This window comes from Callorhinus ursinus, unplaced genomic scaffold, assembly GCF_003265705.2.
Source record: "Callorhinus ursinus isolate GAN/ISIS: 27379988/994484 unplaced genomic scaffold, GSC_fseal_2.0 scaffold71, whole genome shotgun sequence".
In the NCBI taxonomy this organism is placed as follows: domain Eukaryota; kingdom Metazoa; phylum Chordata; class Mammalia; order Carnivora; family Otariidae; genus Callorhinus; species Callorhinus ursinus.
In genome coordinates, this window is record NW_027397133.1 from 1,411,389 (window position 1) to 1,439,233 (window position 27,845).

The window sequence follows — 27,845 nt, forward strand, 5'->3', positions numbered from 1 at the left end:
ATCTGGGCTTTGGCCATGTGCCAAAAGCTTAACTAGAAGTATTATCTGTTCTGTCTACTGTTAGTATCATCTTTGGCCTGAGACTGCCCTCTCCCCAACTTCTCTCCAAGACAAAGACACACAGACCAGGGGAAATTCTTCATTTTATTTCCGCTCACAAATCACCAAAAGGATCAGTCCCTGCCCTCCCTCATCTAGATGCAGCCCCTCTCCCAACACCTCCACAAACACTGATTTCCTCCCAGAGCTAAAATGAACACCCAGTCACCAATTATGGCCATCCCTCGCCCTGCCCACCTCCCCGTCTACCTGCATATTCACCTGCTCTGTGAACTTGGCTGTCTTTTGGCTTCCCACCCAAAGCCACTTCCCCAAGGTCACTTGGCTTGCTTTTTGCTTATATTATTAGTAGGGTGCCATTCCTGAAACCCTCCCTGCCTCACGTCCCCAGCTCGCTCTCCCATCCTTAGTTGCACATTCATTCTGCATAGCTTCCTGGCCTCACTTCCCTGTCTGAGAGGCCAGGTTTGCAAACTCTCCCCTGCTCCCTGAACTCCCTGCAAGCCCCAGGCCCTCAGCTGTTACATGAGGAGTGTAGATGTTGACTAAGGCCAAACACTCCATGATTCTGGGGAGGGAGAAGGGGAGCAGATTCAGAAATGGACAGGAGAGGAGACAAAGATAAAAGGAGACAGGGAGAAGGAGAGAGAGACAGACAGGGGGATGGATGATGGAGGGACCCTCCCACCTCAGCCCCAGAAACAGAAGTGAGCTGAAGACCCAGTGCCCCCTATGACCCAAAAAACAGCCCCTCTAGCTGTTCCGGGTCCTCTGGCTTCGAGCCTTATACACCTCAATGAGCAAATCCTTGACATATTGGATCTCACGCTCCACCGACTCAGCCCTCTCCCTCAACTCCCGGTTGCGTGCCTCCAGCCCCTGGCACTCGCCCTCCAGGGCCTCGCCCTCTGCCCGCTTCCTCTGGCGGTACCTCAGAGCCGCTGACTTGTTCTGGTCTCTCTTCTTTTGCTTGCGGTCCCCTCGGGTGGTGGCAGGATTGGGGTAGGGGGCTGGGCGAGAGGGCGGAGAGGGAGGAGGAGGGGGCTGCTGTGGTGGGGGCGGGGGCGCCAACCCTGAGTCTCCCTGCCCGGCCTCGCTGCGGCAGTAGATGGCCAGCAAGTCAAGGGTATCCAGGGCAGGGGGCTGGGGGAGGTCAAAGGTGGGGAGGGGGAGTGGGAGGGGGAGGGAGGGTGCTGAGGGTGGTGGCTGCGGTGATGGGGAGGGTGGTGGAAGGAGTGGAGCATCAAGGAAGAAGTCTTCCATCTGTTCCAGCTCCTTCTTGAGGAGAGAGGCCATGGCTTCCAAGTCAGGTGGGGGTGGGGAAGGTGGGGGAAGGGCACCTGGGGGCAAGGGGGGTTCCAGGGGCAGGAGGGCTGTAAAGTCCACCCGCTCAGTCATCCAGTCAGAGAAGCCATCACCTGGAGGATCGGAGGAGGGACATAAGTGTCATTGAGTTCCTGGCCTTCCACCCAACCTGGTGCTCATTCCTACCTGCTTCGTTCATGCCATTCATTGAGTGAAACCACCAAGCAGACAATCAATCAACCGACCAATCAATGAATCATCAGGCTACTCAACAAATCAACAAACCAGCCAACAAACCAAACATCTAACCAACCAGTTAACCAACCAATCAACTACCCAGTCAACCAACTTAACCACCAGTTGGCCAATCAAGGAACTGAAGGAATCAGTCAACCAACCAGTCAACCCCTTAACCAACCAGTCAATGAACCAGTCAACCAACCAAATGACCCAAACAACAAAAGTCAACCAGACATTTCTTCAACCATTCCAACATCCGCTTTACTGATTACCCTATGTCGGTAGTTTCTGATTTACTCTCTATTCTTAAAAGGCAAACTAGATCACACACACAACACAGCCTCTTTCATCTTTAATTCATTAATTATTGAGAACCCACTATGTGCCAAGCATTTGGGATACACTAATGAATAAAATAACTTCTGCCCCAGGGCTCCTGGGGATACTGTTTCCTATACCTGAAAAGCTCTTCCCTTGGGTCTTTTCATGGCTTATTTTTCCCAGCCTTTAGGTCTTGGCCAAAATGTTACCTATGTGTTTCTTGGCTACCCTCTCTAAACTCGGACTGTTTTCATTTTTCAGCTCAGCTACTAAGTGTTTCCCACTTATCCCAACCCATCATCACCTCACTGGTCTTTTTTCTGCCTCCCCAATACAGTGTGAGTTCCAGGAGGACAGGGATTGTCAGTCTTGTCTCAGCTGTATCTGCCAGCACCTAAAGCAGCCCCTGGTGCATTGCAGGTACTCAATAAATATTTATTGAATGAATCATTGAATTCTTCTCCCCTGCCCCCATGCCCCAGCTCACCCCACCTCCATTCCCCACCTGCCCTTACCTGCCAGGGGCTCTCCTCCCCCTGGGAGCCCACCCTCCAGGGCTCCCCCAAGGATTTCACAGGGGCCCAGGGGGGCAGGAGCCAGGGGGAGTTTCCCATAGTCTACGAGCCAGCCCAGACCACTAGCTGGGAGCAGGGCCCTGTCCAGCTCCAGCCCCAGGGTCGCCAGGAGTGACATGGCTGCAGCACAGGCTCTGGGCACCGGTGGCAATGAAGAAGGCTGAACCGACAGCTGGAAGGAGGCTCTGGAGGTTGCTCAGTTGGGCAAAGACAGGCACCAAGGCGAAAGTGGAAGACCTGTAAGTGAGACAAAAGTAGGTGGTGTCAGAAGCCATCCTCATCCACCGCCAAAGTCTTAGAGAAACGAAGCCACACCTCCACGTCCCCAGGGTCCTCCCTTCCCCTTCCAACGGGGCTTGAGACTGCACCTTGCTCTATCGGAATTCTGAATCTATTCTTTCCCCAAATCTCTAAGCCCCACCCACTCCCAAGGGAATTCTCTTTATGTCCCAGTTACTTTTCCTAGAATTCCCAAGCCCCACTCCTTCCTGTACAGAAACCTAATGGTCTCCCAGGGGAATTTCCTTAAGCCCCACCCACTCGCCCCACTTCATAAACTCAGTCCCAGAATTTTCTTCCAGCCACATCCCTTCCTCTAAAGCTTTTTCTTTAGGCTCCACCTCCTCCCAAGAGGCCAGCTCAAATCAGTTCCCAGGGGAAGTCCCCCAGTCCTGCCCCTCCATTAACGGGATCTATCTACCAAGTCCCAGGGCTTCCTTTGAAATTTGTGATGACCGCCCCAGTCCTGCCCAAGTCTCGCACCCCACCCCTTCCGATGATTCCCAGAGGCCCCGCCTTTTCTCCGATCGAAACCCCACCCCTCGGCTAAATTTGCCTGGCCACGCCCCTTCTCACAGTGGGCTCCACCCTTCCCAAACCCCGCCCCTCATGGCCGCTGTGATCCTAGTTCCACGCCCTTCTTAACCGGTAGCCTCTAAGCCTCGCCTTCCGCCCTGTCAATCTAAGTCAGCCCCCCCCCCCCCCCCGCCCCAGCATGTGCCTGAATGAAACTTAAATTGTGCTGTGAGCCTGCGCAACGTGGAGCCGGGAGAGTGGAGGGGGCCGGCGGAGAACCGGTCCCCAACCCCGACCCTTTACACAGGCGGTTCTCTCGCTCAGGGCCGAAGCGCATGCTCCGCTACCGATCCAACTGCTCTCACGCCTGCGGGCGTTGGGGGAGTCAGTGCGCACGTGCGGCTGCTTACTGCCCGCCCTTCACAGAAAAATACGGGATCTGGTGGGCTTGTGCACGTGAGCGACGGCTCGCGGACAGACTCGTTTCCCCCCCCCCTTGGGGCTAGTGCGCAGGCGCACCTGCACGCAGACAATCTTTAAACGCCGACATTCTCCCGGAGAACGCACCCTTCCCCCCATCGGTCGGATGCGCATGCTCGGCCACGTACCAACGGCGCGTCTTTCCTCTTCTGCGCCTGCGCGACCGTGATTCCTCACTCTCGTCAACCCACCCCACCCCCACCCTGACTGGTCGTGAAAGCCGCGAGCTTCGAAAGGGCGGGAAAGGCGGTTGGAGAGGGAGGGGCGAGCGGTTACTCACTCCATGGCTGCGGGAAGGAGAGGCGGCGGCGGCCTCGGCTGAAGAAAAGAAGGCGGTAGAGAAGAGCGCAAGCGCGGTGAGCGCGGAGACGGGCCGGGACACACAGGGGTCGCGACTACAGAGCCATAGCTGGGGCTACGCGGGCGGAGATGGCGTCTCGGTAGCCTGAGGAGAGATTGTGATCTGAGGACGGGGAATGAGGCGGCCCCGGGGACTGGGGACAAATATACCGGGGGTGGCGCAGCACGGCCCGCCCGGATTCTTCCGCGCCCCGCCCCGCGAGGCCCCAACCGGGAGGCGGGCCTGGCCCCTTCCTCTCGGGGATCCTGGGATCCAGTCCCCTCCTCCTCCTCCCGACCCCGAGAGTTCGGCATTTTTCTCTCTGACCTGGGGATCCAGCCCCGTCTTCCTTCCTACCCCAGGGGTTCTGGCCCCCTCCTCCGATCCGGGGTGGTTGGCCCTTTGCTCCCTCTGACTCTGGTTCTCTGTCTCTCTGACTCTGAGGTCCAGCCCCCGCCCCTCCCCCCCCCGATTCTGGGGATTCGGTCCCTTTTCTACTCTGAGACCTGCACCCGTTCTTCTTTCGTTTCTTTTGCCCTGCTGCCCGGATTTCCGGCCAGCCACATGCTGGTCTCTCCATCCCCCCAACTGCCGCCCCACGCTGAGAACCCTTTTGTGGGTTAGACTCTGGTCTGAGTCACAATGAGACCGCGCGCGCCGTTCAGATCTCCTACCTGCGACGGTGGCAGATAAGTTGTGTAGTCTCGTAGATCGGGAACTACCTATAAAATGAGGAAAATAATCAACTCTGCCTGGTGAGAATCAAATAATTCGGTGCCTGTAAAACCCAGAGCCGGGCTCTTACGTGCCTGTTCGACGTATTTTATTTTTAATAACCCTACCCCTTCCACCCCTTCCTGGGGGTCCAGTCTGGGGTCCAGTCTCACCCCTTCCTCCTACCCTGGCAAGAGCCCCAGACGTTGGACCATCCAACATCTGCTAGTAGGCCATTCTTGTGTCTTCTTTACTCCTTCAAGGTATCAGTAATTGCCAGCCATCCCCACCCTTCCTCGTTCCAGATGATGATGCTCAGCCGTATTCACGGGGCGCCGTTGCAGGGAAACAGGCATCATCACCCTGACTCTTACCTTTTCTCCATCCTCTGTCCACCTCCCATCAGCCCTTATCCTCAGCACTCATCCAGAATTCCTTTCAGAAGGTTCTCTGCTTCAGCTGCCCCCCACTAGATCAGTTTACCAGCCCTGCCCCAAATAGGGAGATCTGCATTGCCCTTTACTACAAGAGGGGGGCTTCCTGACCATTCCCTCCCTGTGCACTAGGCCCTCCAGTAGCCCAAGTAGGTGTGCGTCTTTGCTTCAGAAACCCCTCCATTTCCCGCCTTGCATCTGTCCGCAGCAGGACACCTGGAGTTAGCTTGACATCGAATGTGGCGGTTAGGAGATCCAGAGAAGGTGGGGAACCCTTATCTTGAGAGTTATCTGGGAATGAAGATTTGCAGGTTTCTGTTGCGTGCAGGAAGTCCTTGGGATCTGACTACTTTCACTTAGAGCACTTACTGTCCACTCTGCCAGTATTTGAGGACTTGACCTATAGGGGCTAGGTTATTAACTAGGCAGCATAGAGTAGCAGTTAAACGCAGATTCTGGCACCAGGTTGTTGGGTTCAAACCTTGACTCTACCCCACTTGCTAGCTTACTGGCAATTTCTCTTACTTCCCTGTGCCTCGGTTTCCACTAATAGTACCAGAATAAAAGTCTGGAAATTAGTTAATAGAAATGTAGCAGTATACATGGCAGTTAACAGGGCTTACTTCTGGGACACCTGGCTGGCTCAGTCTTGGTAAAGCATGTGACTCTTGATCTCGGGGTTGTGAGTTTGAGCCCCATGTCAGAGGTAGAGTTTACTTAAAAAAGAAACAGTGACTCCTTCTTAGTACTGTTAACGAGGATTCAGTGAGTTAATTCAGGTCAGGCACTTAGATAAGTGCCTGGCAAACAGTAGGTGCTACGAAAGGGGGGGGGTGTTGTTGTTATTGTTGAGGTGGATGTGTATTATTTGCACTGCTAAGTAGTAAGTGCTTTAAAAGATCTTCCAGCCTTTTAAATGAGACTTAAGGGCCCACCTCCTTCCACTTCTCAGTATAGATATTTGAGCCATAGCAGGTAGGATTAGGGTGGACTCTCAGACTGCTGAAAGTAAGTCCTGTCCGTCCCATGTCCCCTTCCCACCCAAAATCTTGAGTCTTCTGAAAAGATCTTTTAGTATGTACACATGAACAAGGTGTTTTTTTAATTAAGTTCTTATTTTGGAATAATTTTTTATTTACAGAAAACTTAAAAAGATAGTATAGAGAGTCTCCATATACCCCTCATCCAGTTTTCCCCATTGTTGACCTCTTACATCACTGTGGTACGTTTGTCACAACTGAAGAACCAACATCTGTATGGACTTTTATTTTTTTTTTTTAAAGATTTTATTTATTTATTTGACAGAGACACAGCGAGAGAGGGAACACAAGCAGGGGGAGTGGGAGAGGGAGAGGCAGGCTTCCCGCTGAGCAGGGAGCCCAATGCGGGGCTCCATCCCAGGACCCTGGGATCATGACCTGAGCCGAAGGCAGATGCCTAACGACTGAGCCACCCAGGGCCCCCCCTTTTTTTTATAAGATTTTATTTATTTATCTGACAGACACAGTGAGAGAGGGAACACAAGCAGGGGACAGTGGGAGAACGGTATGGGCTTTTAAAGTGCACGCTTTATTCTGATTTCATTAGTTGTTCTTAATGCTGTTTTTTTGTTCCAGGATGCCATATCACATCTAGTCATCTTGTCTCCTTAGCCTCCTCTGGTCTCTGCACTAGTTTCTCAGACTTTGCTAGGTTTTCATGACCGTGGCAGTTTTGAAGAGTGCTGGTTGGTTATTCTATGTAATATCCCTCAATTTGGTTTTGTCTCATGGACTGGAATTAAGGGTTTTTGAGAGGATGGCCAGGTAGGATATTTTTTAGTAACTGGAAATGAACTTGCTTAGTGTGGGAATCATGTTGCCAGCCGCATGCCACATATGCTGACTGAGGAGATGTTGGGGCAGGGACCCTGGTCCTCCTGTCTCAGCCCCTTGCACCTTTTTCTCTCTCTAGCTGTTGGATCTTACCCTGTTCAGCCCTGGTGCCCGCTGTCCTACCCAAGCAGCTTGACTGATTCCTACTGAGTGGGTGCCAGTTTGCACACTTTAGCTCCCTAGCCCTTCCTGGTGTATTCTAATTTGTGGGTGGTAGGTCATCAGTGGCTACCTTTGAGCCCAGGTCTTGGCACCCTGAGCCTTCTCCTGTGCCTCCTCTTGACCTGGACCCATGGCACTTCCAGGACTCAAATGCCTCTGCCTCCCCCAGCTTGGAGAGTATTCCAGGGTCCAGGTGCCCCAGTCCCTTCAACTCCTGAGCTGGGGCTGGGAGCATGGGTGGGGCTTCTGGGGACTCTTTTTCAGTGCGGAGGAGCCAGGCTTGGGGAGTGAGGTGGCTATTGCAGGCAGGTTGCATCACCCTGGCTCTTTGATGGGGAGGGGGAGTTGGGGGGAGGATTCTCTGAGGGCCCTGGCTCACCTGGCAACAGTTCCTGGTTAGTGCAGCCCTAGAGCCCTGAATTGGGAAGAGGTCCCAGTACAGCAAGGGAGGGGGCAGGAGAGCAGCCACCTGTGCAGGACCCTGAGTATCAGATTCAGTGCTGAGAAGGGGCCTCAGATTGCAGAAGCTAACCTACTTGTCTTGCAGGGGGTGAGAATGAGGTCCCAAGAGGTGAAGAGGGTTGTGCACAATCACAGTGCTAGTTAGAGCCCAGGTCTCTGCAATACTGCACAGCTTCCAAGGCCCTACAAGCCCCAGGGAGAGCCTCTTTTCCCTCAGATCTATGAGGTCCCTGACCCCCAGCCTAGGGCATAGCCTGCTGGGAGGCCACCTCACCCAGACTTTCACCTCAGGTTTGCTGCAGCTCACAATTGCCAAATTCTATTGATTCCGACCTGCTCCTCCCCATCTCCCCTGTCCTAGTGGAGGCCCTCCTCACCAGCCACCCCTCACTGGCTTCCCAATCAAGGTGACAGCCTGGCATGATGGAAAAGGGACAGAGTTTGCATCAGATGGGCCTAGATTCTTTCTGAAGAGGCGCTAGGGCAGGTACCTGGGTCATGTGGGTGGGGGGTTGGAGGCAGACGTCCTAGCAAACAAGGGCAGGAAGGCCAAGGCCATCCCAGTTGGGGAAAGGGCAACTTGGGGCCAGGCATGTGGAACATCGACCTGCCACATAGCCCAATAGCTCCAGAGCCCTTCCCTCGCGCCTGCTGTGTGTCCCTGGGCAGAGGCAGCCACAGCTCTTCCAGCTGAGGTAGGCCCCGTGCTGCTGCACCAGCTCTGGCACCTCGGTCATCTTCTGTATTGGTTTCTTGTGTAGCTGCTGTAACGCGTCATCGTAAACTTAGTGGCTCAAATCAACATATTTATTCCCTTTTAGTTCTGAAGACTCTAAGTCTAAAATAGGTTCACAGGGCTGTTGCTCCTTCTGGAGGCTGGAGGGGAGAATCCATTTTCTTGTCTTTTCCAGAGGCGCCTGTGCTCCTTGGCTCATGGCCCTTTTTGCATCACTCTGACCTTTGCTTCCATCATCTCCTCTCCTGTTTTCTCCTGTGATCTTCTTGCCCTACCTCTTACCAAGGCATTATGTTTACGTTGGGGCTCATCCAGATCATCCAGCATGTCTTCATCACAAGATCCTCAATTTAATCATACCTGCAAACCTTCTTTTACCATGTAGGGTAATACATTCACAGGTTTTGGGGACTAGGATGTGGACCTCTTTGGAGAGCCATTATCCAGCCTACCACACCTCCCTTTGGGAGCCTGTTTTCTCATCTGGGAGATGAAGGCTAGGGTCAGCCCTAGGGTACCCCTTCCCGTGCCCACTGGGACTAGCTATAGGAAAAGGACCAGGCAAACTGAAGGTAATTGACCACGTAGTGCCCAGAGCTCGGAATGCCATCACTACTGCTGTGTGACCTCCAGCAAGATAATGTACTGTACCCTGTGTGCTGCAGTGGTGGTGTTGTAAAGGGGGGACAGTAACAACCCTCAGAGGGCAGCGGATGAGGACCAAAGAGATATAATACATGAAAAGGCCTAGAACAGTTCCTGGCTCAGCAAGTAAGCCACCTCTAAACCCAAAGGCCCTGTGTCAGGGAAAGGCCAGCAAGCCCCGGGGAGCCCAAAAGTCACGGGTGCGGCTCTGGGGTGGCCCAACTTGCTGGGCAGCAATGCCAGCCCAGCAGTGCAGAGCTTCCAATTTTACAGAAGTTGAAAGTCCAGCATTTTCTGTAAGATACAAGTTTTTAAAAGGTTGGCAAGTAATTGAGAGAAACCCTAACATACCAGGAGTGTGGATAGACTCGGGCTGCGGGTCATCCCTGACCTTTGGTTTAGTGATTTCTCCCCACCCTCAGATCTGTAATCCTCTCTCCCCAGAGCAGAGAACAAAAGGAACCAAGTACTCCTCATTCTAGAGTTGCTGAGAATTTGGACCACACCGCTCCCTGCTGGACTGATCAAGTTTGAGGAGGAGTAGGGCTTTGTTCGGATCCAGTCCCTTGTAAAGTCTAAAGGGCTGTGTTGGTGGGGAGCAGGGAAGGAGGTCTCAGGAATTGTCCTTGAGGGTTGGGTTCCTGCCAGAGAGGGGCTGGTGTCTTATTACCCTTTCTGTTCTTATCACTGTCCGTGCCTCCAGCCAGAGGCCACCAGGAACACATGTAGTTGAACAACTTGGGTTTCTTGCTGTTGCAGCTAGGGAGCTACCCACCACTGGGGCTCTCAGGGCATCTCAGTAAGTGGGTATTAAGGAGGACTTATGGGAGCTGGGTTAAGTTAAGTCACTTTGGGAAGGGTTCAGGGAAGCAGGCTTCGCTCTGGATTGGAGGCTGGGAGGTGGAGGCAAGTCAGGACTGGCTATCTTATCTAGAGCCAGGAGGAATGAGCAGAGCTAATGCTGTGGTTAATGTGAGAAGCACCCATCAACTCTGAGCCGGGAAGGGGATTTGGGTCATTTTTATGCTTTGGACAACGTTTGTGCTTTTTGTCTGTGTTGAAAGAGTGGTCTTATTTTGTCTTGGTCCACCACCGTCAGAGTGGCCCTGCCTGATGTTGGTATCCTCTGAAGTTGTTCTATCTGACTAGAACATTCCAAGACCTGGCTGCCAGGGCTGCCTTCCCTTTCTCAAAGCAAACCAGCTCATCCTTCCAAATAGGGGAAGAGAAGTGGAGAGCCCCTGCCAGGTTGTGGGCCACATATCTATAGTTCCCATGGGGTGGCTTGAGCACAAGAGGAAGGTAGCAGGACTTGAACCCTGCCAGCACTCCTGGGATGGCCAGTCATAGTGGGAGCTGAGGGGAGCAAGAGAGAGAGAGGTAGAGGCAGGGGACCAAAATGGGAAAACCTCATAGGCCCCCAAGGCCCCCAGGTGCCCCCCTGAACATGTGGGGGCTGTCCATGGAGAGCATTGGGTCAGGACCAGCAGAGCCCCACTCCCAATTAGTTCAAGAGCCCTTTGCCCTTCTCTGCCTGCCCCCACCCAGAGCAGGAACAGATTCCAGAGGTAGGGACAGGAAAGAGCAGCTTATGCCCCCCTTCACTCCGAGCCTTCAGGAGTCTCGCCTTGGCTGGAGAAGGTGGACAGCACTGAATTAGATTCAGGGTGAAACCTACACAAGTCTGGAAGGTGACGGATATGCCCGAGATGACCTTAGAGAGTGGGAAGGGAGTACTAGACATGGCATGTGTTGGGGGGTGGGGTGGAAAAGTCACATTGGAGAGGCTCGTGAGTACTTAGCTCAGCTCTGGGGTTGGACAGCCTGGGTCGGTACTGACTACCTGTGTGACTTTGGGTAAGTTACTAAGGCTCTCTTGACTTTAGTTTGCTTATCTGTAAAATGGAGTCATGAACAGTTCCCACCTCATCAAGTTGGAAGTCAGTGCAGGTAAAGCACTGCAAACAGCCTAGCACATAATAAACGTCCAGAAATGTTAGCATGGCACTTGATACCTAGAGACAGGTAGGGGCTGTGATTGGTTTCTGGTTCTCAGAGTCAAAGCCACTCTGCCGCCCACTTCTGGTGGCTTTCACCTGGTCCCCAGAGAAACCATCTTCATGGCAACTGTCTCTACCACAACCCAGCCTGGACCTTTTCCTCCCTCACAATGACATCACTGCCTCTCCCCTGAGATGGCTGGTGTTGATTACAGGGAGTGAGGCTGGGGAGGGAGCACAGGTGTGTGTGATGTAGAATCCCACCTGCTGTGCTCTTAGAGTCCCCATGCCCAGCTGCATTTCTCAGGGAGCCCCTGATGGCCTCATAGCTGACTGGAGCATTTCAGCTCCTGTCTCCTTCCCAGGCCAGCTTTACTTGTCCCCAGAAGAAAGCATGATCCTATCTTTGGAAACTACTGTGCCCAGTCCCTGCCCTCAAGGTAAAGTCAGAACTGAGCCTGGCCCCTGCCCACCTCTGTAACTTCACTTCTGCCCTCTCAACCCCTTCCTGGCGTCCCATGCCTGGTTGGTTTGTTTATTGGTTTTATTTTGAGGTATTGTATAATGCACCTCCGTTTATTAAAGTGTACAATTCAGAGGTTTTTAGTACATTCAGAGTTGTGCAACCATCACCATAATCTAATTTTGAAACATTTTCATCATTCCCCAAAGAAACCCCATATCCCATACCCATTAGCAGTCACTCCTTGTTCCCCCATCCCTCAGCTGTAGGCAATCACTAACCTTTCTGTCTCTAGATTTGTCTAACCTATTGTAGGCATTTCATATGAATGGAATCATGCCATAGATGGTCTTTTATCCAGCTTTCAATGTTCATCCATTTTGTAACATATGTCAATACTTCATTTTTTTTTTTTTTGGAAGGAGAGAATCTTTTTTTTAAGATTTTATTTATTTATTAGAACATGAGCAGAATGAAGGGCAGAGGCAGAGGGAGAAGCAGACTCCGCTTTGAGCAGGGAGCCCTATGTGGGGCTTGATCCCAGGACCCTGAGATCATGACCTAAGCCGAAGGCAGATGCTTAACCGACTGGGCCACCCAGGCTCCCTGAGAAAGAGAATTTTAAGCAGGCTCCACGCCCAGTGTGGAGTCTGACGTGGGGCTTGATCCCACAACCCTGAGATCATGACCTGAGCCGAAATCAAAAGTCAGACACTTAACCATCTGAGCCACCCAGACACCTCTAGCATCTTGTGATTTTTAACACAGGTATTTAACACCATTCCACAAGGCAGCAGGCCCTTGCCTGTCCAAGCTTTTGCCTGAAATGAGGTGTTGACCTAACTCCTTCCTACCCTAACTCCGTCACATCCTTCAAAACCAAGCTTAGATATCCCTTCCTCTTCTAGGAGTGTTTCCCTGACCCTCCCCTTACCCATTCCCCAGGTGAAGGTAATCACCATGTCCCCTAGGCTTCCAGTAGGTTCTAACCAGAGCTCTTTCACAGTGTCATCCTATCATTTATCTCTTTGTTACTCTCAGTAAATTCTGAATTAGTTGAGGGCAAAAGATCTTGTCTTAATCATCCTGACTTTGACATTTATGTTGACATTGGACAAGTTACTTAACCCTAAAAGGGAAATACTGGTGGTACCTACCTCGCAGTTGGAAGGGTCAAGACTAAAGGAGACAGTATACAAAAAGCACCTGGCACAAAGCAACCCTTGGATCTCTTTATTCCATTGTCAAGCATTTGCTGAGTGCCTGTGGTGGCCAGCAACTATTACTAACATTGGGGATACCACAGTGGAAATCACAGACAAAAATGCTGCGCCTTGTGTACCTGACATTCTAATGGAGAGACAGGCAATAAATGAAATCCGTAAGTTCAGTATATTACTGTCTCAGATGGTGCTAAGTCTAAGGATAGCCAGGAAAGGCCTTACTGAGTAGGTGACATTTTTTTATTTTTTTAAAGATTTTATTTATTTATTCATGAGAGACAGAGGGAGAGAGAGAAAAGCAGAGGGAGAAGCAGGCTCCCAAGGAGCAGGGAGCCCAATGCGGGACTCGATCCCAGGACCCTGGGATCATGACCTGAGCTGAAGGCAGACGCCCAACCATCTGAGCCACCCAGGTGCCCAAGATTTTTTATTTTTTATTTGTCAGAGAGAGAGTACAAGCAGGGGGAGCAGCAGGCAGAGGAGAGGGAGAAGCAGGCTCCCTGCTCAGCAGGGAGCCCAATGTGGGGCTCGATCCTAGGACCCCAGGATCATGACCTGAGCCGAAGGCAGACGCTTAACCGTCTGAGCCACCCAGGTGCCCCAGTAGGTGACATTTTAGCAAAGGCTGAGGAACATAAAGGAGTGAGCCATGGGGACACTTGGGTTGAGCGTTCCAGGACAACGGACCGGCAGGTGCAAAGGCCCCAAGGCAGGAATACTTTAGGCAGTTGAGAACAAGTGGGGCTGGAGTGGAATGATGGAGGGAAAGAGTCGCTGCCAATGAGGGTACCTTTTGGCTATTGGGGATAATGCCTCTGAATATTTATGTGCAGGTTTTTGTTTGAGTACTGTTTTCAATTCTGGTAACTTTTTCTTCATATTTATCACTGTAGTTTCATGAAGATGGTGACCATTATCATATTGTCTTTGTTTGCCCAGCACAGGGCCTGTCCTGTTCTAAGTCTTAGTGGATGTTTACTGACTGAATGAATGAGGTTATTTGTCAGTTACCCAGCACAGGCTAGTGTATAATGAGTGCTGAATGGTTAGTGCTTTTATCATTATTTTTTAATAAATGCAGTTGGTACATCAGAGTGATGGAGCTACCTAATCTCAGGTGCTGGCAGGTTGTAGGGAAATGATTCTCTCCAGGAACTGCCAGTTAGAATAGAGATGGGTAGAGGCAGGTTGGAGGACATTTTGGTTGCCCCCAGGAAAACCAAAATGCAAGTATCCATGGCCAGCAACTCTCCTTTTGGGGATTTGCCCTGGAAAAAATGCACCTGTGCCAAAGAAGGTGTGAATAAGCATGCTTGTTGCAGTATTGTTGATGAAAATTAGAATCATTTCATCTCCTCAGGCTATGAATGCACACACAAATACACAGATAAAAGATACATGGCAGCAGTTACCTCACAGGTGTGGGAACCAGGGTGGAGGGTGGTGATCAAGAGAATCTTAGCTTTGTTGGTGATGTGTATTAATTGTGCAGCTAAAATTTAAATGTTACGGATGCCTGGGTGGCTTGGTTAAGTGTCTGCCTTCAGCTCAGGTCATGATCCCGGGGTCCTGGGCTCGAGTCCCACAACAGGCTCCTTGCTCAACGGGGAACCTGCTTCTCCCTCTGCCTGCCACTACCCCTGCTTGTACATGCTCACTCTCTCTCTCTTTTCCTCACAAATAAAATCTTGAAAAAAGAAAAATATCAAAAATGCAGTTAGACAAAAAAATCTTTCAATAGAAAACAGTTCTTGGCAAAATAGGTAGGGGGCCCTGCACCAGAGTATTCCTCAGATCTCTTCCAGTCCTATTATTTTATATTGAGTCGTTCTAGAACCTTCCTTAAAATCGACTCTTGTTTCCTGACTTCTTTTCCACACACGTCTTAACCTGATTTGTTTTCCCTGTGGGAAAACTGCTGTTTTTCCCACCACCTGAGCTCCTTTGGGTATAATTCCAGCCTTGGAGTAAAGGAGAATGTAATCACTAATTAGCTGGGAAGTGACTTCTTGGGGTAGTTTTTTCAGGGGAAGGAAGGAAGGGAAGGCTGGGAACCTATGAATCCAAGAGGCATTTGGGTACCAGCTCGAGGCAACCCACAGGAGCAAACAGCCGAGGCAGGATGTTGGTGCCTCTGCCAGACTGGCTCTCCTCTGTCCAATGAGGATAATAAGGCTGCATAAAATGAGTCTTTTAAGATAGAGTAAGTGAAAATGGATAGTGGGTCTGACATGTGACCTTCGTGTACAGAGGGGTAGAGAGCGCACTGCATTTGCTTAAATGTATCAACAAAATCTGGAAAGAGGCACAGGAAACCCAACCGCTTGTCTCCGGGGAAGAGAGCTGGTGGCTGTGGGGACAGGGGAGGACGGAGACCACAGTATTCCCTTTGGAATGTAGAACAACATGATCAGACTGTCTGTTCACAAAAAGAATTTAAATTTCATTTTTAAAAGAGCCACCACCAGGGGAGCCCCATGCTCAACAGGGAGTCAGCTTCTCTCTCTCTCTCTCTCAAGTAAATGAAAAAATCTTTAAAAATAAAATTGCCACCATGTCATTGGGTAGATTGAGAAATGGAATATGTGTGACAAAGCTGCCTCAGCAGTTAGCGTGCAGGGGTGTATTGAAGAATCTGATCATGGGACACCATGTGGGGGAAAAGACAGGCAGCAGTGAAACAAGCTGTGAGGCTTTCTGCAGCTCCTCCCCCTGAAGAGCAGACAGACAGATGGACGGACAAGCCTCCTGTGTGTCCTCTTTTCACAGGTCTCTAATGTTTAACACAAGTTCACTATACCTGGGAGGTTGAAGGGCCTCGAATGTGCAGGTCCTCAGGGAGGAGCAGGCTTAGGAAATAGGGACCAGAATCCCAAGTGGCCTAAGGCGGTGAGAGGGCCATTGGAAAGAGGCGGTGTCAGTCTGCCTTCCCTGTTGGGGACACCATGCACTGTGGAAGAGAAGGTCTTCACACTGCCATGAGCAGTGAAGTTTCCCTGCTGCCAATTTAGCTTACAAAAGCCTCCTGCCTTTCTCCGAGGCTCCATTCTGGGCAACCAGGGTTGGCCATGCCCACCAGGCACGGTAGTTGTGTTAGAGCCTGACAGAGTGGCCCAGAACACCACTGGCTCCTCCCCAGCTGCCTGGGGGAGTCCTTTGAAACAAATGAGATCCTTTCACATAGGACCTGTGGCTTCATACTGCACCCTAGTCTGGCCGCACCGACCCCTCACTGCTCTGGAGCCCTCCCAGCACACTGCTGCCTCGGCCTTTGTGCTGCTGTCTCTTCAGCCTGGACCAGTGGAGACACTGCCTTGGCTGTTAGCAAGCTGCTCGCTGCTTATCAGTTGATTTCCTGAAGGGCCAGCTCTCTGAGCTCACCTGTTCCCTGAGGGTTAGAGGATTTTTCTTTGAGGGGAACTGATTCAAGAGATGTTTAATAAGCAGAGTTGGCTGACTTGGGGTGAGTGGCCAATGAGCTCTGTTTTACATGTTGGTGAGACAACCCAGAGGAGAGAGATGATTGTGGGGGGGAGGGTGTGGAGGGTGTTGGGGAAGGACAGCGGAGCACATTCGAATCTCCGTGGGGATCAGATTTTCCTGGCTGGGCTGATGGGGGCCAAAGGCAAAGGTCCCTTCAGTCTCTGACTTCCCTCCTTTTTCTCCTCCTCCCACTTCCTGTGCTCCCCTTGTTTCTCTCCTCCTCTGGTCTCTCTGAGCCCGTCATCACACATCCTCCCAAGTCTTAAATTGCTAATTTATTTTTTTTAAGGTTTTATGTATTTTTAAAGATTTTTTTAATTTTTTTTTAAAAGATTTTATTTATTTATTTGACAGAGACACGGGGAGAGAGGGAACACAAGCAGGGGGAGTGGGAGAGGGAGAAGCAGGCTTCCCGCCGAGCAGGGAGCCCGATCTGGGGCTCGATCCCAGGACCCTGGGATCATGACCTGAGCCGAAGGCAGAGGCTTAACGACTCAGCCACGCAGGCGCCGCTGAAGATTTTATTTTATTTTATTTTATTTTATTTTAAAGATTTTATTTATTTGAGGGAGAGAATGAGAGAGAGCACATGAGAGGGGGTAGGGTCAGAGGGAGAAGCAGACTCCCTGCTGAGCAGGGAGCCCGCCGCGGGACTCGATCCTGGGACTCCAGGATCATGACCTGAGCCGAAGGCAGTTGCTTAACCACCTGAGCCACCCAGGCGCCCTGAAGATTTTATTTTTAAGTAATCTCTCCACCCAACTCAAATTTACAACCCTGAGATCCAGAGTCCCAGGCTGTACCAACTCAACTAGGCGCTCCATTAAATTGCTAATTTGGGGGGGTGGCTCCCACAGAGATAGCTCCTCCTTCCTTGCTTCCTGGGCTCAGCGTTGTTGGCAGCACCACCAGGTGGCCATGGGCTGAAATGTCAGGAGCATTTGCTCCAGTTGCTCCCAGACCTTGCGTTAATAAGAGGTTAGCTTTTCCTGGGCCCCAAGGGTGGAGCGTGCTAAGCGCCCAGTGCAGATTCGTGCACTGTAATCCCTGGTTTTCATATGAGAAAACAGGCATGGGGAATGAATTTAGAATCTAAGATCCCAGGGTTAGGGAGTGGAGAAGCAGGGGCTCTGGCCAAAGGGCTGCTGCGGAGCCTTGCTGAGTGACAGCAAAGGACGAACAAAGGCCCCTGTCCTCAGAGCGCACAGAAATCCACGATCTGGACTTGTGATAACAGCTACAGGCCTACTGTCTGCAGTGCCTCCCCCCATCCTGGCCCATTAATGGACTAGAAAACCCTGGATTCATAATCCCAAGCCCCATCGAGAAGCCCTGGGAGTGAGAGCCCTTTGGCTGGACTCACTGCTGCCCCAAACGAAGTGGAGTAGAACTGGTATAAAGGAAGGGGACAGCAGCCCAGTGGAGGAGCCTAGTGTGGAAGGGTCACTTACATTTCTGAGGTGTGAAGATGAAGGACAGCTACGGGATCAGGAAGGGAAACAGTGTTATGGCTTTGTCTCCATTGGATGGACTAGCCTGGCAATCTCCTTCTGTGACCTGGCCCCCAACCCCACCTCCCCACAGCCTGCTGCTCCAGCCACAGCGGTACAGAAGCCGGCCTATGGGTATCACTCTCTCGGTGACATGTCTGCCCAGGGAACCCCATTCATCCTTTAAGACTTAATTTTAACTGACATCTCTTCCTTCCTTGCTCCAGGCAGAACTTCAGGACTTAGCTCCAGAAAGATCTGGATTCCCATCCTGGGACTAGTGTTTGCCGCTGTGTGACTTTGAAGAAGTTACATCACCTCTGTGAGCCTGTTTCCCATCCAGGAAGGATTCATTGTGCTGCTACCTAGTATTCCTGGCCCAGTACCATTACATAGGTGGCGCTCCGTAATGGTAGTTCTTAGTTGTCAGATAGTCGGTCACTTGCAGTTATTTATGGAGCACCTTCTGCGTGCTGGGACACTGCCCTAGGTGCTAGGCATAACAGTAGTGAACAAAAGCAGAAAATCCTGCCCTGTGGGCTGACACTGTCACCATCACCAGCCCTTCTCATGCTCCCAGGCCACCTTGTCCCTCCCTCCGTCATAGGTGGCCTGTTGCTGCTGGGTTTTGCACACATCCCACACCCCTGGTGAGGTCGCCCCAGCAGCAGGGGACGTCCAGATTCTCAGAATCACAGCTCTGTGTTCTTTTCCCATCAGCTCCCCGGCTTCCGGGGCCCAGTAACTGTTGCACCCTCTCCCCTTGGCCCCAGTGCACAGAGGCAGACCTGCCCTGGCCCCATCACCTCTCTTCTCCAGCCTCTTCCTTGGCCCCAACTCCAGGATGTATTTCCCGTCCATTTATCTAGATTGAATCCATTCTGTTCTTTCTCCCCCATTCCTCTATCAGCTTCCTGTTGTCATAACAAATGACCACAAACTTAGTGGCTTAAAACACACAGTTGTCCTCTTACAGTTCTGAAAGAAGTCTGAAATGGGTCCACAGGACCTCCTTCCTTCTGGAAACTCTGGGGGGGAATCCATGTTTTGCCTTTTCCATCTTCTAGAGACCCCCCGCATTCCTTGGCTTGGGGCCCCTTCCTCTGTCTTCAGAGCCAGCAGCATAGCATCTTTCAGAATGTTCTTCCATGGTCACATCTTCTGTCTCCCCCTTCCACTTAAGGACCCTCACGGTTACATTTAGGATCCATGCAGCCCATCCAGGGTAATCTCCCCATCTCAAAATCCTTAATTTAATCACATCTGCAAAGTCCCTTTGGCCATGTGAGGTCTCGTATTCACAGGGTTGGGGTTGGGGGTGGACATGTATGGAGGCCATTATTCTGTCACACAGACTCCACACAAACACACATTGTCTTCTTAATCCTTCCATTCCTTTGGTCCAAGGCTGAGATACCCACATATTCATTCCCAAACACCCCTGTTCCAGATATAGGAAAGGGGCTGGGATAGGGAGAGAGGGAAAGTCCCTGGGCTTAACCACACTGGCTTCCTGTTGTCATGGCCGTGCCCCACCCCCCAGCTTTGTTCTACCTTTTTCCTCAGTGTGACTCAGTCAACCCCTTTACCCTCATGCTGCTGCTGCCCTGTTCCCCTTTCCCTGCACCACTTTTTCTTCCTCCATAATGCTTAGCCTATTCTAGCATGCTGTAGGATTCCTTTATAAAGTTTGTTGTTTTCCTGTCTGTCTCCTCTGCTGGAAGAGAAGCTCCATGAGAGAGCAGGGACTCATTCTCTCCGTCACAGCCATATTCCCAGGGCCTGGAACAGTGCTCATACATAGCAGGTGCTCAGATGTGTTTGTTGTGTGAGTTAATGTTGCACTACCAAGAGTTTGTTTTGTCTCTGTTGTCATCACTACACAGAATAGGGCTAAGTAAATAAATTGGATAAAGTTGGGATTTGGAGTAGCAAAGAATGGAGAGGTCAGGTTAGTGGACATGAGTGAAGTTGGAGGTGATGGAAACCATGGTCCTCGAAGCTGGGGGACAGGATGAGTCTGTAGGTCAGATCCTCCTGACTCCCCTGGGCTGTGAGCGCAGGCAGATGTGGTTTAAAAAACAAGGACAGGTGCAGGGCAGGCGGCTCTATCAGTAACTGGGTGACTTCGAGTCAGCCCCTCCTCACTCCAGGCCCACGTGAGCTACAGATGCCACGTCTGTGGCCGCCCAGCCCTAAGCACCTGACCCAAGCGCTGTCAGCTGCTCTTGTAGGAAAGCTTGCCCCTTTGGTAAAAGTGGAAAATCCTGTATCAGAGCTCAGAATAGTGTGTATCTGTTCAGACACATTTGTGAGAAACTCCCAAAATCCGGGTCTGGGTTGACAGCTTTGTTCACTTGAGACAGCCTCTGCAAAACCATCGCTTCATTTTATTTCTGCACAGACTTACACGTTTCCCAGATTGGGGTTCTCTCTCCTCTGTCCCCAGAGTCCTGGCTCCTCACTGAGGCTCTTGGCTTAGACCATCACATCACCCCAGCCTCCTCCCAGCCACCTGACCCTTTAGCTTCTTCTCCTCCAGTCAATTCCCCACACATGTATCTGGCCGTGTTAGTCTCCCCAACCTTCAGGTCCCTGCATGGCTCACTCAAAATGAAGTCTGAGCCATCAACATGTCCTTTTCCCAACCAACAGCTCCCGTCACATCACACAGCACTGTGCACACATTGTGCTCAGGAGTCCGCGAGACCACCCTTAGGTTCAGTGATTAGCTGGAAAGACAGAACTCAGCAAAGCTGTTAGATTCATGGTTACAGCAAAAGGAGGGAGATCAGTCGGCAAAGGTAAAAGGTGCACCAGGAAGAGTCTAGGAGAGACCAGGTGTGAGCTTCCAGTTGTCGCTCCCAGCAGAGTCCTACGACAACACTTAATTCGCCCATGTGGAGTTTTGCCCTTCAAGGAAGCTCACCTGAGCCTTGGTGTCCAGGATTTTTGCTGGGGGTCGGTCATGTAGGCCGGAACATCTGTGTAACTGACCGTCATTAGTGTCTTGCCCCTGCAGAGGTCAAGCTGTCAGGGCTTGCAGATTATCTCACAGGAAACTAGAAAAGGGCTAGTCTTTTCTCTGGAATGTGCGGGGTGTGGATAACCCAGGCCTTCTGAGTCAGCTTTTTTTTTTTTTTTTTTTATTAAATTTTATTTATTTATTTGAGAGAGAGAGAGAGACAGAGCATGAGAGGGAGGAGGGTCAGAGGGAGAGGCAGACTCCCCGCTGAGCAGGGAGCCCAATGTGGGACTTGATCCCGGGACTCCAGGATCATGACCCGAGCCGAAGGCAGTTGCTTAACCAACTGAGCCACCCAGGCGCCCCCTGAGTCAGCTCTTTACTCCATGCACAAACACTCCCTCCGGCCACACCAAATCACTTAGCACCCCAGAGACACCTGTGTCTCAGCCTCTCTCTGCCTCACCCAGGCCCTTCCTCCCACCCACCTGACCGACCCTGGCTGACCTCGCATCCTTCCACACTCAGCTCAGGAAAATGCGCCCTATGTGACCCCTCCCCACTCTCACCCCCCATCATCCCTGTCTAGAGCCCTGGTACTGAAGTTCACGTTTGCCCTGTCTCTGGCTACCTCAAGGGCAAGAGCCACGGCTTAGGTAACCTCTCTGGGCCTCACTCTCCTGGTTTATGAAATGGACCTGCTTTTCGAGTAAGTGAGCAGTAATACATCTAAAGCGCATAGCACAGGGCTGAATCAGTATGTGTTTGCCACTGTTAGTAGATTCCCTAGCCTGTGTGGTATCGGAAACTGATGAGGCATTTAATAAATGGTGAACCATTAAACCAGAAAAGCCCCCACAGATGATTGTTTTTCTTTTAGTTTTTTAATAGTTGCAGAGAGCTTTTTATAAATGCTCTTGTGGAAAAATTTAGCTGCAGCTTATTAATAGAAGCTCTCTTGGGCTGAGGTCTTGAGAAATGAGACACATAGGCGTAGCTGTTCGGATGCTTTGGGCTGCTGGTAACGGCAAACCTGGCTTGACGTGGCTCTTGAGTGGGGAGGTGTGCGCTCCCATGCGAGAGGGGGTCTGGCGCAGGGCACTGTGGGGCGCGAGCGGCCGTGGGGGCTCAGACATAGCTGTGGTGAGAATGAAGGGACCTTTCACAGGAGCCCCCAGAAGAGCTTTATAAAAATGCCACAGCCAGGCCCCCCCCCCCCCCCCCAAAGAGACTGCCCCCGTTGGTCTGGCTGCAGTGTACATTTTGAACACCCACCCCTGGAGGTGCTGATGGGCAGCCAGTTGAGATCTGCTTGCTTAAACCAGGCGGCCCCGGGGGCAGAGCGGACCACATTGAGGTCATCTTCCTAGAAGCATGTGTCTGTGTGGAGGAGGAGAAGGAAATACTGGAGTCTGCCAGGAAGGCAGAGGGTGCCGTGGAAGTTGGGGAGGGGCAGCCACAGCAGGTTTCCTCTGGCCCAGGCCACGAGAGGATTCCTAAGAATACTTGAAGAAGTAAAACGCCCTGAAGAGAGAGGGAAGAGGAAACAGGACTTGTGGATGCCTTCTCTGGGCCAGGCACTTGGCTTCTCTGTCATGACCTTGTTTATCCTTCACGTGGGAGGGGGATCATCCTCCTTAGAGTTGGGGAAACTGAGGTGTAGAGAGGCTCAGGAGTAACTTGCCCTAGGACCCACGGCTCGTAGCAGAAGCAGTTCAAATCTGGGTCTTTTCTTTATGTCTGGAGAACCAACTTTGTGCCTGAGAACAGGGAGCTGTCTTGCTGCTGAACTACCTTAGCTGTTTTAGATGAAGGGAAGATAAGCTCTGCGGGGTATTGGGTGGAGGTTGGGGTACAGCATGGTGGCCATGCCCCAAAGCAGGGCTGTGTGCCTGTGACCAGATGGACCAGTTTGATGGAGTGGAAATAAAGAGGGGTTTACAGCCCATGGCCAGGTTCAGGGCCCACTGTGGGATAAGAATTGACAAGTTACTTCCATACGAGCCTCTCTTTCCCTCTCTTTGCATGGGGACCATCATCCCAGCCTCCCTGTAGGACTGTTGTGAAGTTAGCTGAGGGTCTGGTGGCTAAGGAGAATGTATGTAGCATGGTACTGGGCACACCAAGCTGCCTGGAAATCACCCTGGCGTCTACATTGGAATCGGCATTTCTCATCCTGCAGCCACAGTGGGGGCGGGGGGCAGAAACCCACTGAGCAGTGGCAGCCAACCATGAATTCCTGTTAAACTTGAGGTCAGCTACAACCCACAGGTGTCTGAGAATTTATTTACAGCCGGGTGTTCACAGGTCCTCCTGGGCTCCCTTCTCTTTCCTCACCAGAGCCAGTGCAGGACCCTGTGAACATGTGTGAATCCTCTGGGCACATGATCACTTTCCCTCTCCCTCCTTCCCTCCTCCTCCCTACTCTGTGCAGCTCAGCTGCAAATGGCTGGAAGGATGAGGGGGTGCCCCATGTGCACATTCTCTGTGCCCTACACCCGTAGGTGAAGCACGCCACCTCCTCTTAAGTCCCTGGAGAGAAATCCCAGGGGAGGTCTGAGTTAGCTGACTTGGGTCCCATGTCCACCGCTGAGTTAGAAGGAGGGCAGGAGGGACACCTGGGTGGCTCAGTCGGTTAAGCCTCTGCCTTCAGGTCATGGTCCTGGAGTCCCGGGAACGAGCCCCACATCGGGCTTCCTGCTCGGCAAGGAGTCTGCTTCTCCCTCTGCCCACTGCTCTCCCTGCTTTACTCTCTCTCTCTGACAAATGAATAAATAAAATCTTTAAAAAAAAAAGGGGGGGGGGCAAGGGGACGCTCCAACATGCCTCCATCCTCCTAAATGGTCAGGGGTGTGCACAGATGGGGCATTTAGGTGCCTCGTGCCCTGCCATACAACTCCACTTTCTGGGGCCTCTCTGTGAGGTCCCCAAAGATACTCAGGGTGGCACTCAGAGCAGTCCATCACCTACCACCTCCCACTTGCATTCAGCAGGGAAGCCTAGGGAGCAGGTTCTGAAGGTGTTAACTTTGTGTGCTTCTAGTCCCACTCTCCAGAAGTGCCTTGAATCTGATCTCCTCCTCAGGGGCTCTTTGGCCTTCTCCTCTAGGGCAACAGATAGTCCTGCTTGTGCTGAATGTGACCGTGCCTGTCCCCAGCACATCTGGTTCCTAGCACGTGACCCCCAGGGCATGGGCGTTTGCCTCTGGATCTTTCTTTTCTAGTTTTAACAGGGCCTGGCTAGGTTATAGCAGGGAGTGGGATGGTGGCCACATACTCTAATCATCCAGTCCCGCCACCCTCCACACTGCTCCATCTTGCCAGTGAGGTTGCCTTCCCCAGGCTGCCATCTGATCATGTGACTTACTCTGCTTTAAAAATCTTCCCAAGGTTGCGGACACTTGACGGATCTGCTTTGGGAGCCTGAGTAGCTGTCGCCACCAGACTCTGGAGCCATGAGCGGGTTTAATTTTGGAGGCACTGGGGCCCCCACAGGCGGGTTCACATTTGGTGCTGCAAAGACGGCGACAACCACGCCTGCTACCGGGTTTTCTTTCTCTACATCTGGCACTGGTGGGTTTAATTTTGGGACTCCCTCCCAACCGGCCGCAAGCACCCCTTCTAGTGGCCTATTCTCGCTCACGACCCAAGCTCCAGCAACACAGACCCCAGGATTCAGCTTTGGAACCACAACTCCTGCTACAGGAGGAACTGGATTTTCCTTAGGGATCAGCGCGCCAAAGCTCAACTTGAGCAGTGCAGCGGCCGCCCCGGCCCCGGCCCCCACTGGCAGCTTTGGGCTCGGCAGCAGCACCCTCACCAGTGCCATCTCGAGCGCCGTCACCTCCGGCCAGAGCACAGCCCCCGCCGGCTTCGTGTTCGGCTCCACCACCACCTCTGCCGCCCCGTCCACCGCACCAGGAGGGTTCTCATTCACAGGGGGAGGCACAACCCAGACCGGGGCCTCAGGTTTCAATATTGGCTCAATGGGGACGTCGACCCAGCCCACGGCCCTTGCCGGATTGCCCTTCACTCCCGCCACTCCGGCTGCCACCGGAGCGGGAGCAACCCAGCCAGCTGCTCCTGCCCCTGCTGCTGCCACCACCAGCGCTGGGCCCACGCTGTTTGCCTCACTAGCCACCGCTTCAACCTCGTCCACCGCCACTGGGCTTTCCCTTTGTACCCCTTCGACAACGGCCGGAACTCCCGGGGCTGGAACGCTGGGCTTCAGCTTAAAGGCCCCTGGAGCAGCTCCTACTGCCTCCACAACAACATCCACCACCACTGCCGCCGCTGCCGCCCCCACCACTACATCCACCACCACCACTGGCTTCGCCTTGAATCTGAAGCCACTGGCACCAGCCGGGATCGCCAGCAATGCACCAGCTGCTGTGGCCGCGCCACCTGGCCCCAGTGGCAGCACTGGGGCATCCGCCAGCCCTGTGATGACCTACGCCCAGCTGGAGAGTCTGATCAACAAGTGGAGTCTGGAGCTGGAGGACCAGGAGCGGCACTTCCTGCAGCAGGCCACACAGGTCAATGCCTGGGACCGCACACTGATAGAGAATGGGGAGAAGATCACTACCCTCCACCGTGAGGTGGAGAAAGTGAAGCTGGACCAGAAGAGGCTGGACCAAGAGCTCGACTTCATCCTGTCTCAGCAGAAGGAGCTGGAAGACCTGCTGAGCCCTCTGGAGGAGTCGGTCAAGGAGCAGAGTGGCACCGTCTACCTGCAGCATGCTGACGAGGAGCGTGAGAAAACCTACAAGCTGGCTGAGAACATCGACGCCCAGCTGAAGCGCATGGCCCAAGACCTCAAGGACATCATCGAGCACCTGAACACATCTGGAGGTCCGGCCGACACCAGCGACCCACTGCAGCAGATCTGCAAGATCCTCAACGCACACATGGACTCGCTGCAGTGGATCGACCAGAACTCGGCCCTGCTGCAGAGGAAGGTGGAGGAGGTGACCAAGGTGTGCGAGGGACGTCGCAAGGAGCAGGAGCGCAGTTTCCGGATCACATTCGACTGAGTTCCCAGCCATCTTCAGGGCCTGTGTGTTCCCAGGGTGTTGGGGGCAGTGGGGGATGCGCAATTACTGTCTAGTTTTTGGTTGCAGTGAATACTTGTTTGTTCCTTTCTTTCAAATGACAGTGCCGTTGAGAACAGTTCTGTGGTTTGACTTTGCATTAGTGAAAATAGAAGTATTCTAAGCTTTCTGGTCCAGGCAGCAGCCTAGTGGGTGTGGTTTCTTTGCGTATCTTTTTGTATATCTCAGACCCCTTTCACTATGACCCCCACCCACCCCATCCTTCTTGCTCCAGCCAAGTGCTAGAGAAGTGCTGGCGTTCACCCAAAACCCATCTTCTCCTAGCCCCAGGGTCTGCTGAGCAGCCATTCTGCCCAACATAGTTGTAGGTACAGTGAAGAGAGTCTCCGTCCTTGAGAACACGGCATCCTGGTGTAAGGTGTGTGCATGCGGAGATTCACTACAGTACGAAGGAGGGACTTGTGAATAGGACCAACTGTGGGATGTAGAATTTCAAAGGAGGAAGGACCAGTCAGATGAGGGACTTGAATGCAATGTTGAGAAAAGGGTCAGACTCACACTGGGGAGGTCTTTACCTTGCCTGGCTGACAGGCCACTTCATTCTCCAGGTCTCCTTATCTTAGGCCTCATCTCCTCCAGGAAGCTCTCTCAGCTGCCCCAAGTTTGGGTCAGGTGGCTGTCCTGTGGCCCCTACGCCACACAGAGCGTGCATCTTTGGTAACACTTGCTGCACTGTCTTGTACCGACTGTTTACTTCTCTGCCTCCCCATTAGAGTGTGAGCCCCTGTGGGCAGGGACTGTTTCTTGTCCCTTTTTTATCCTCAGCACAATCCCTCTCACATTTTTGAATGAACAAACAATGGAGATGAAACACGGCATCACATGTTCATCCACAAAATACCTGCTGAAATGGCCACGGGTGCCAGAGGCGGCCACAGACTCGGGTCGGAACTTGGCAATGCTGGAGCAAACCTAGTCTGTTACAGTGAGATCCATGGCGTCCAGAAGACAGAAGCCAACCATTTGTTTCCTGAGTGTCTTTTGTATTTGTCTTTATACTTTGCTGCACTGTCTGAGATACCTATGACTATATATTGCTTTCCTGAATAAAAGTTATTGTGGAACGGAAAAATGCCATTCGTGTGGGTCACTTAGAAAGCTGGGGGAAAAGAGTGGGTTCCAGAAGACTACAAGTGGGGTGCCATTTGGAGCTCAGAAACCAGCAGAACTCGTTGAGGCAGAAGCAGGGCGTGGGCTCCTCTGTGCTGGTGGCAGAAGAGGAACATACATGAGGGAACATGTGCAGGTGATGTTCTAGGTTCCATCTTAGATACACGTAAATGTCAAGGCCTCTGCATCATCCCTAAGGTGTTAGCTCAGCGGCCACAGGTGCCATCAGCAGCATTCCTCTCCATTACCTGGGGCTAGCTGGAGGGCGCCGGTTGTACTTCAAAGGTGGGAAACAGGTGAAGCTGGGATGTGGATTTGTATGGGGGTCATTTCCAGGTACTGGCCCAGCATTCTGCCTCTCCCCAGCTCCTGTGGGCGTTCTAGAATGATGCCAAGCGCTTGGACCTCCTGCTCCGGGGTGGAGAGTCTGCCCCTTCAGCCTCTGCCTCCCTAAGCCATGGTTTTGCTAAGGAATGCCCAGAGCTTATTCCCGGAGATGTATGGTCCAGTTTCCCAAAGTTCCGGTCATAAGTCATTTCCTCGGACCATCTTTGGCTTCCGAGAACAAGTGTCCTGTCCAAGCAGAAGCCACGGGAGAGGGAAGGGGACAGAATAGAGAAGGGGGAGACCCCACACTGACCCACTTGATTCTCTCTGAAAGCTCCGCCCCCTCGGCAGTGGCCCTTTATGCAATCTGAGCCTTGACTAACCGCATGACCCACATCTGACCCAGATGGAGCAGCCTCAAGCCCCCCCTAGAAAGTAGGAAGTCATTTGTATTTTACCCACATTGATTAATTGAACTAGTTTTGGAGCACCTTCTATATACCAGATCCTGATCTGGCACTGGGGTCACAA

General features: G+C 52.3%; 3 protein-coding genes across 6 annotated transcripts in view; 2 read left to right on the forward strand and 1 right to left on the reverse strand.

The window, feature by feature from the left end:
- On the reverse strand, positions 1-4,193 carry ATF5 (activating transcription factor 5). The gene is made up of 3 exons (XM_025849621.2): positions 4,057-4,193; positions 2,442-2,738; positions 1-1,478 (listed from the first exon to the last, which is right to left on the reverse strand). Exons 2-3 carry the CDS (start codon positions 2,617-2,619, stop codon positions 814-816), a joined length of 843 nt encoding a protein of 280 aa, XP_025705406.1. The 5' UTR covers positions 2,620-2,738; positions 4,057-4,193; the 3' UTR covers positions 1-813.
- Positions 3,994-26,949, forward strand: NUP62 (nucleoporin 62). The gene is made up of 2 exons (XM_025849620.2): positions 3,994-4,132; positions 24,157-26,949. The coding sequence occupies exon 2, from the start codon at positions 24,222-24,224 to the stop codon at positions 25,797-25,799; it is 1,578 nt and encodes a 525-aa protein (XP_025705405.1). The 5' UTR covers positions 3,994-4,132; positions 24,157-24,221; the 3' UTR covers positions 25,800-26,949.
- IL4I1 (interleukin 4 induced 1) overlaps positions 3,996-27,845 on the forward strand; it is a 35,530-nt gene continuing 11,680 nt past the window's right edge. For 3 of the 4 annotated variants that reach the window (XM_025849615.2, XM_025849616.2, XM_025849618.2), the window contains exon 1: positions 3,996-4,132. The gene's annotated coding sequence lies outside the window, so the exon portion shown is untranslated. The remainder of the gene's footprint in view (positions 4,133-27,845) is intronic. The other variant, XM_073886587.1, reaches the window with a different exon arrangement.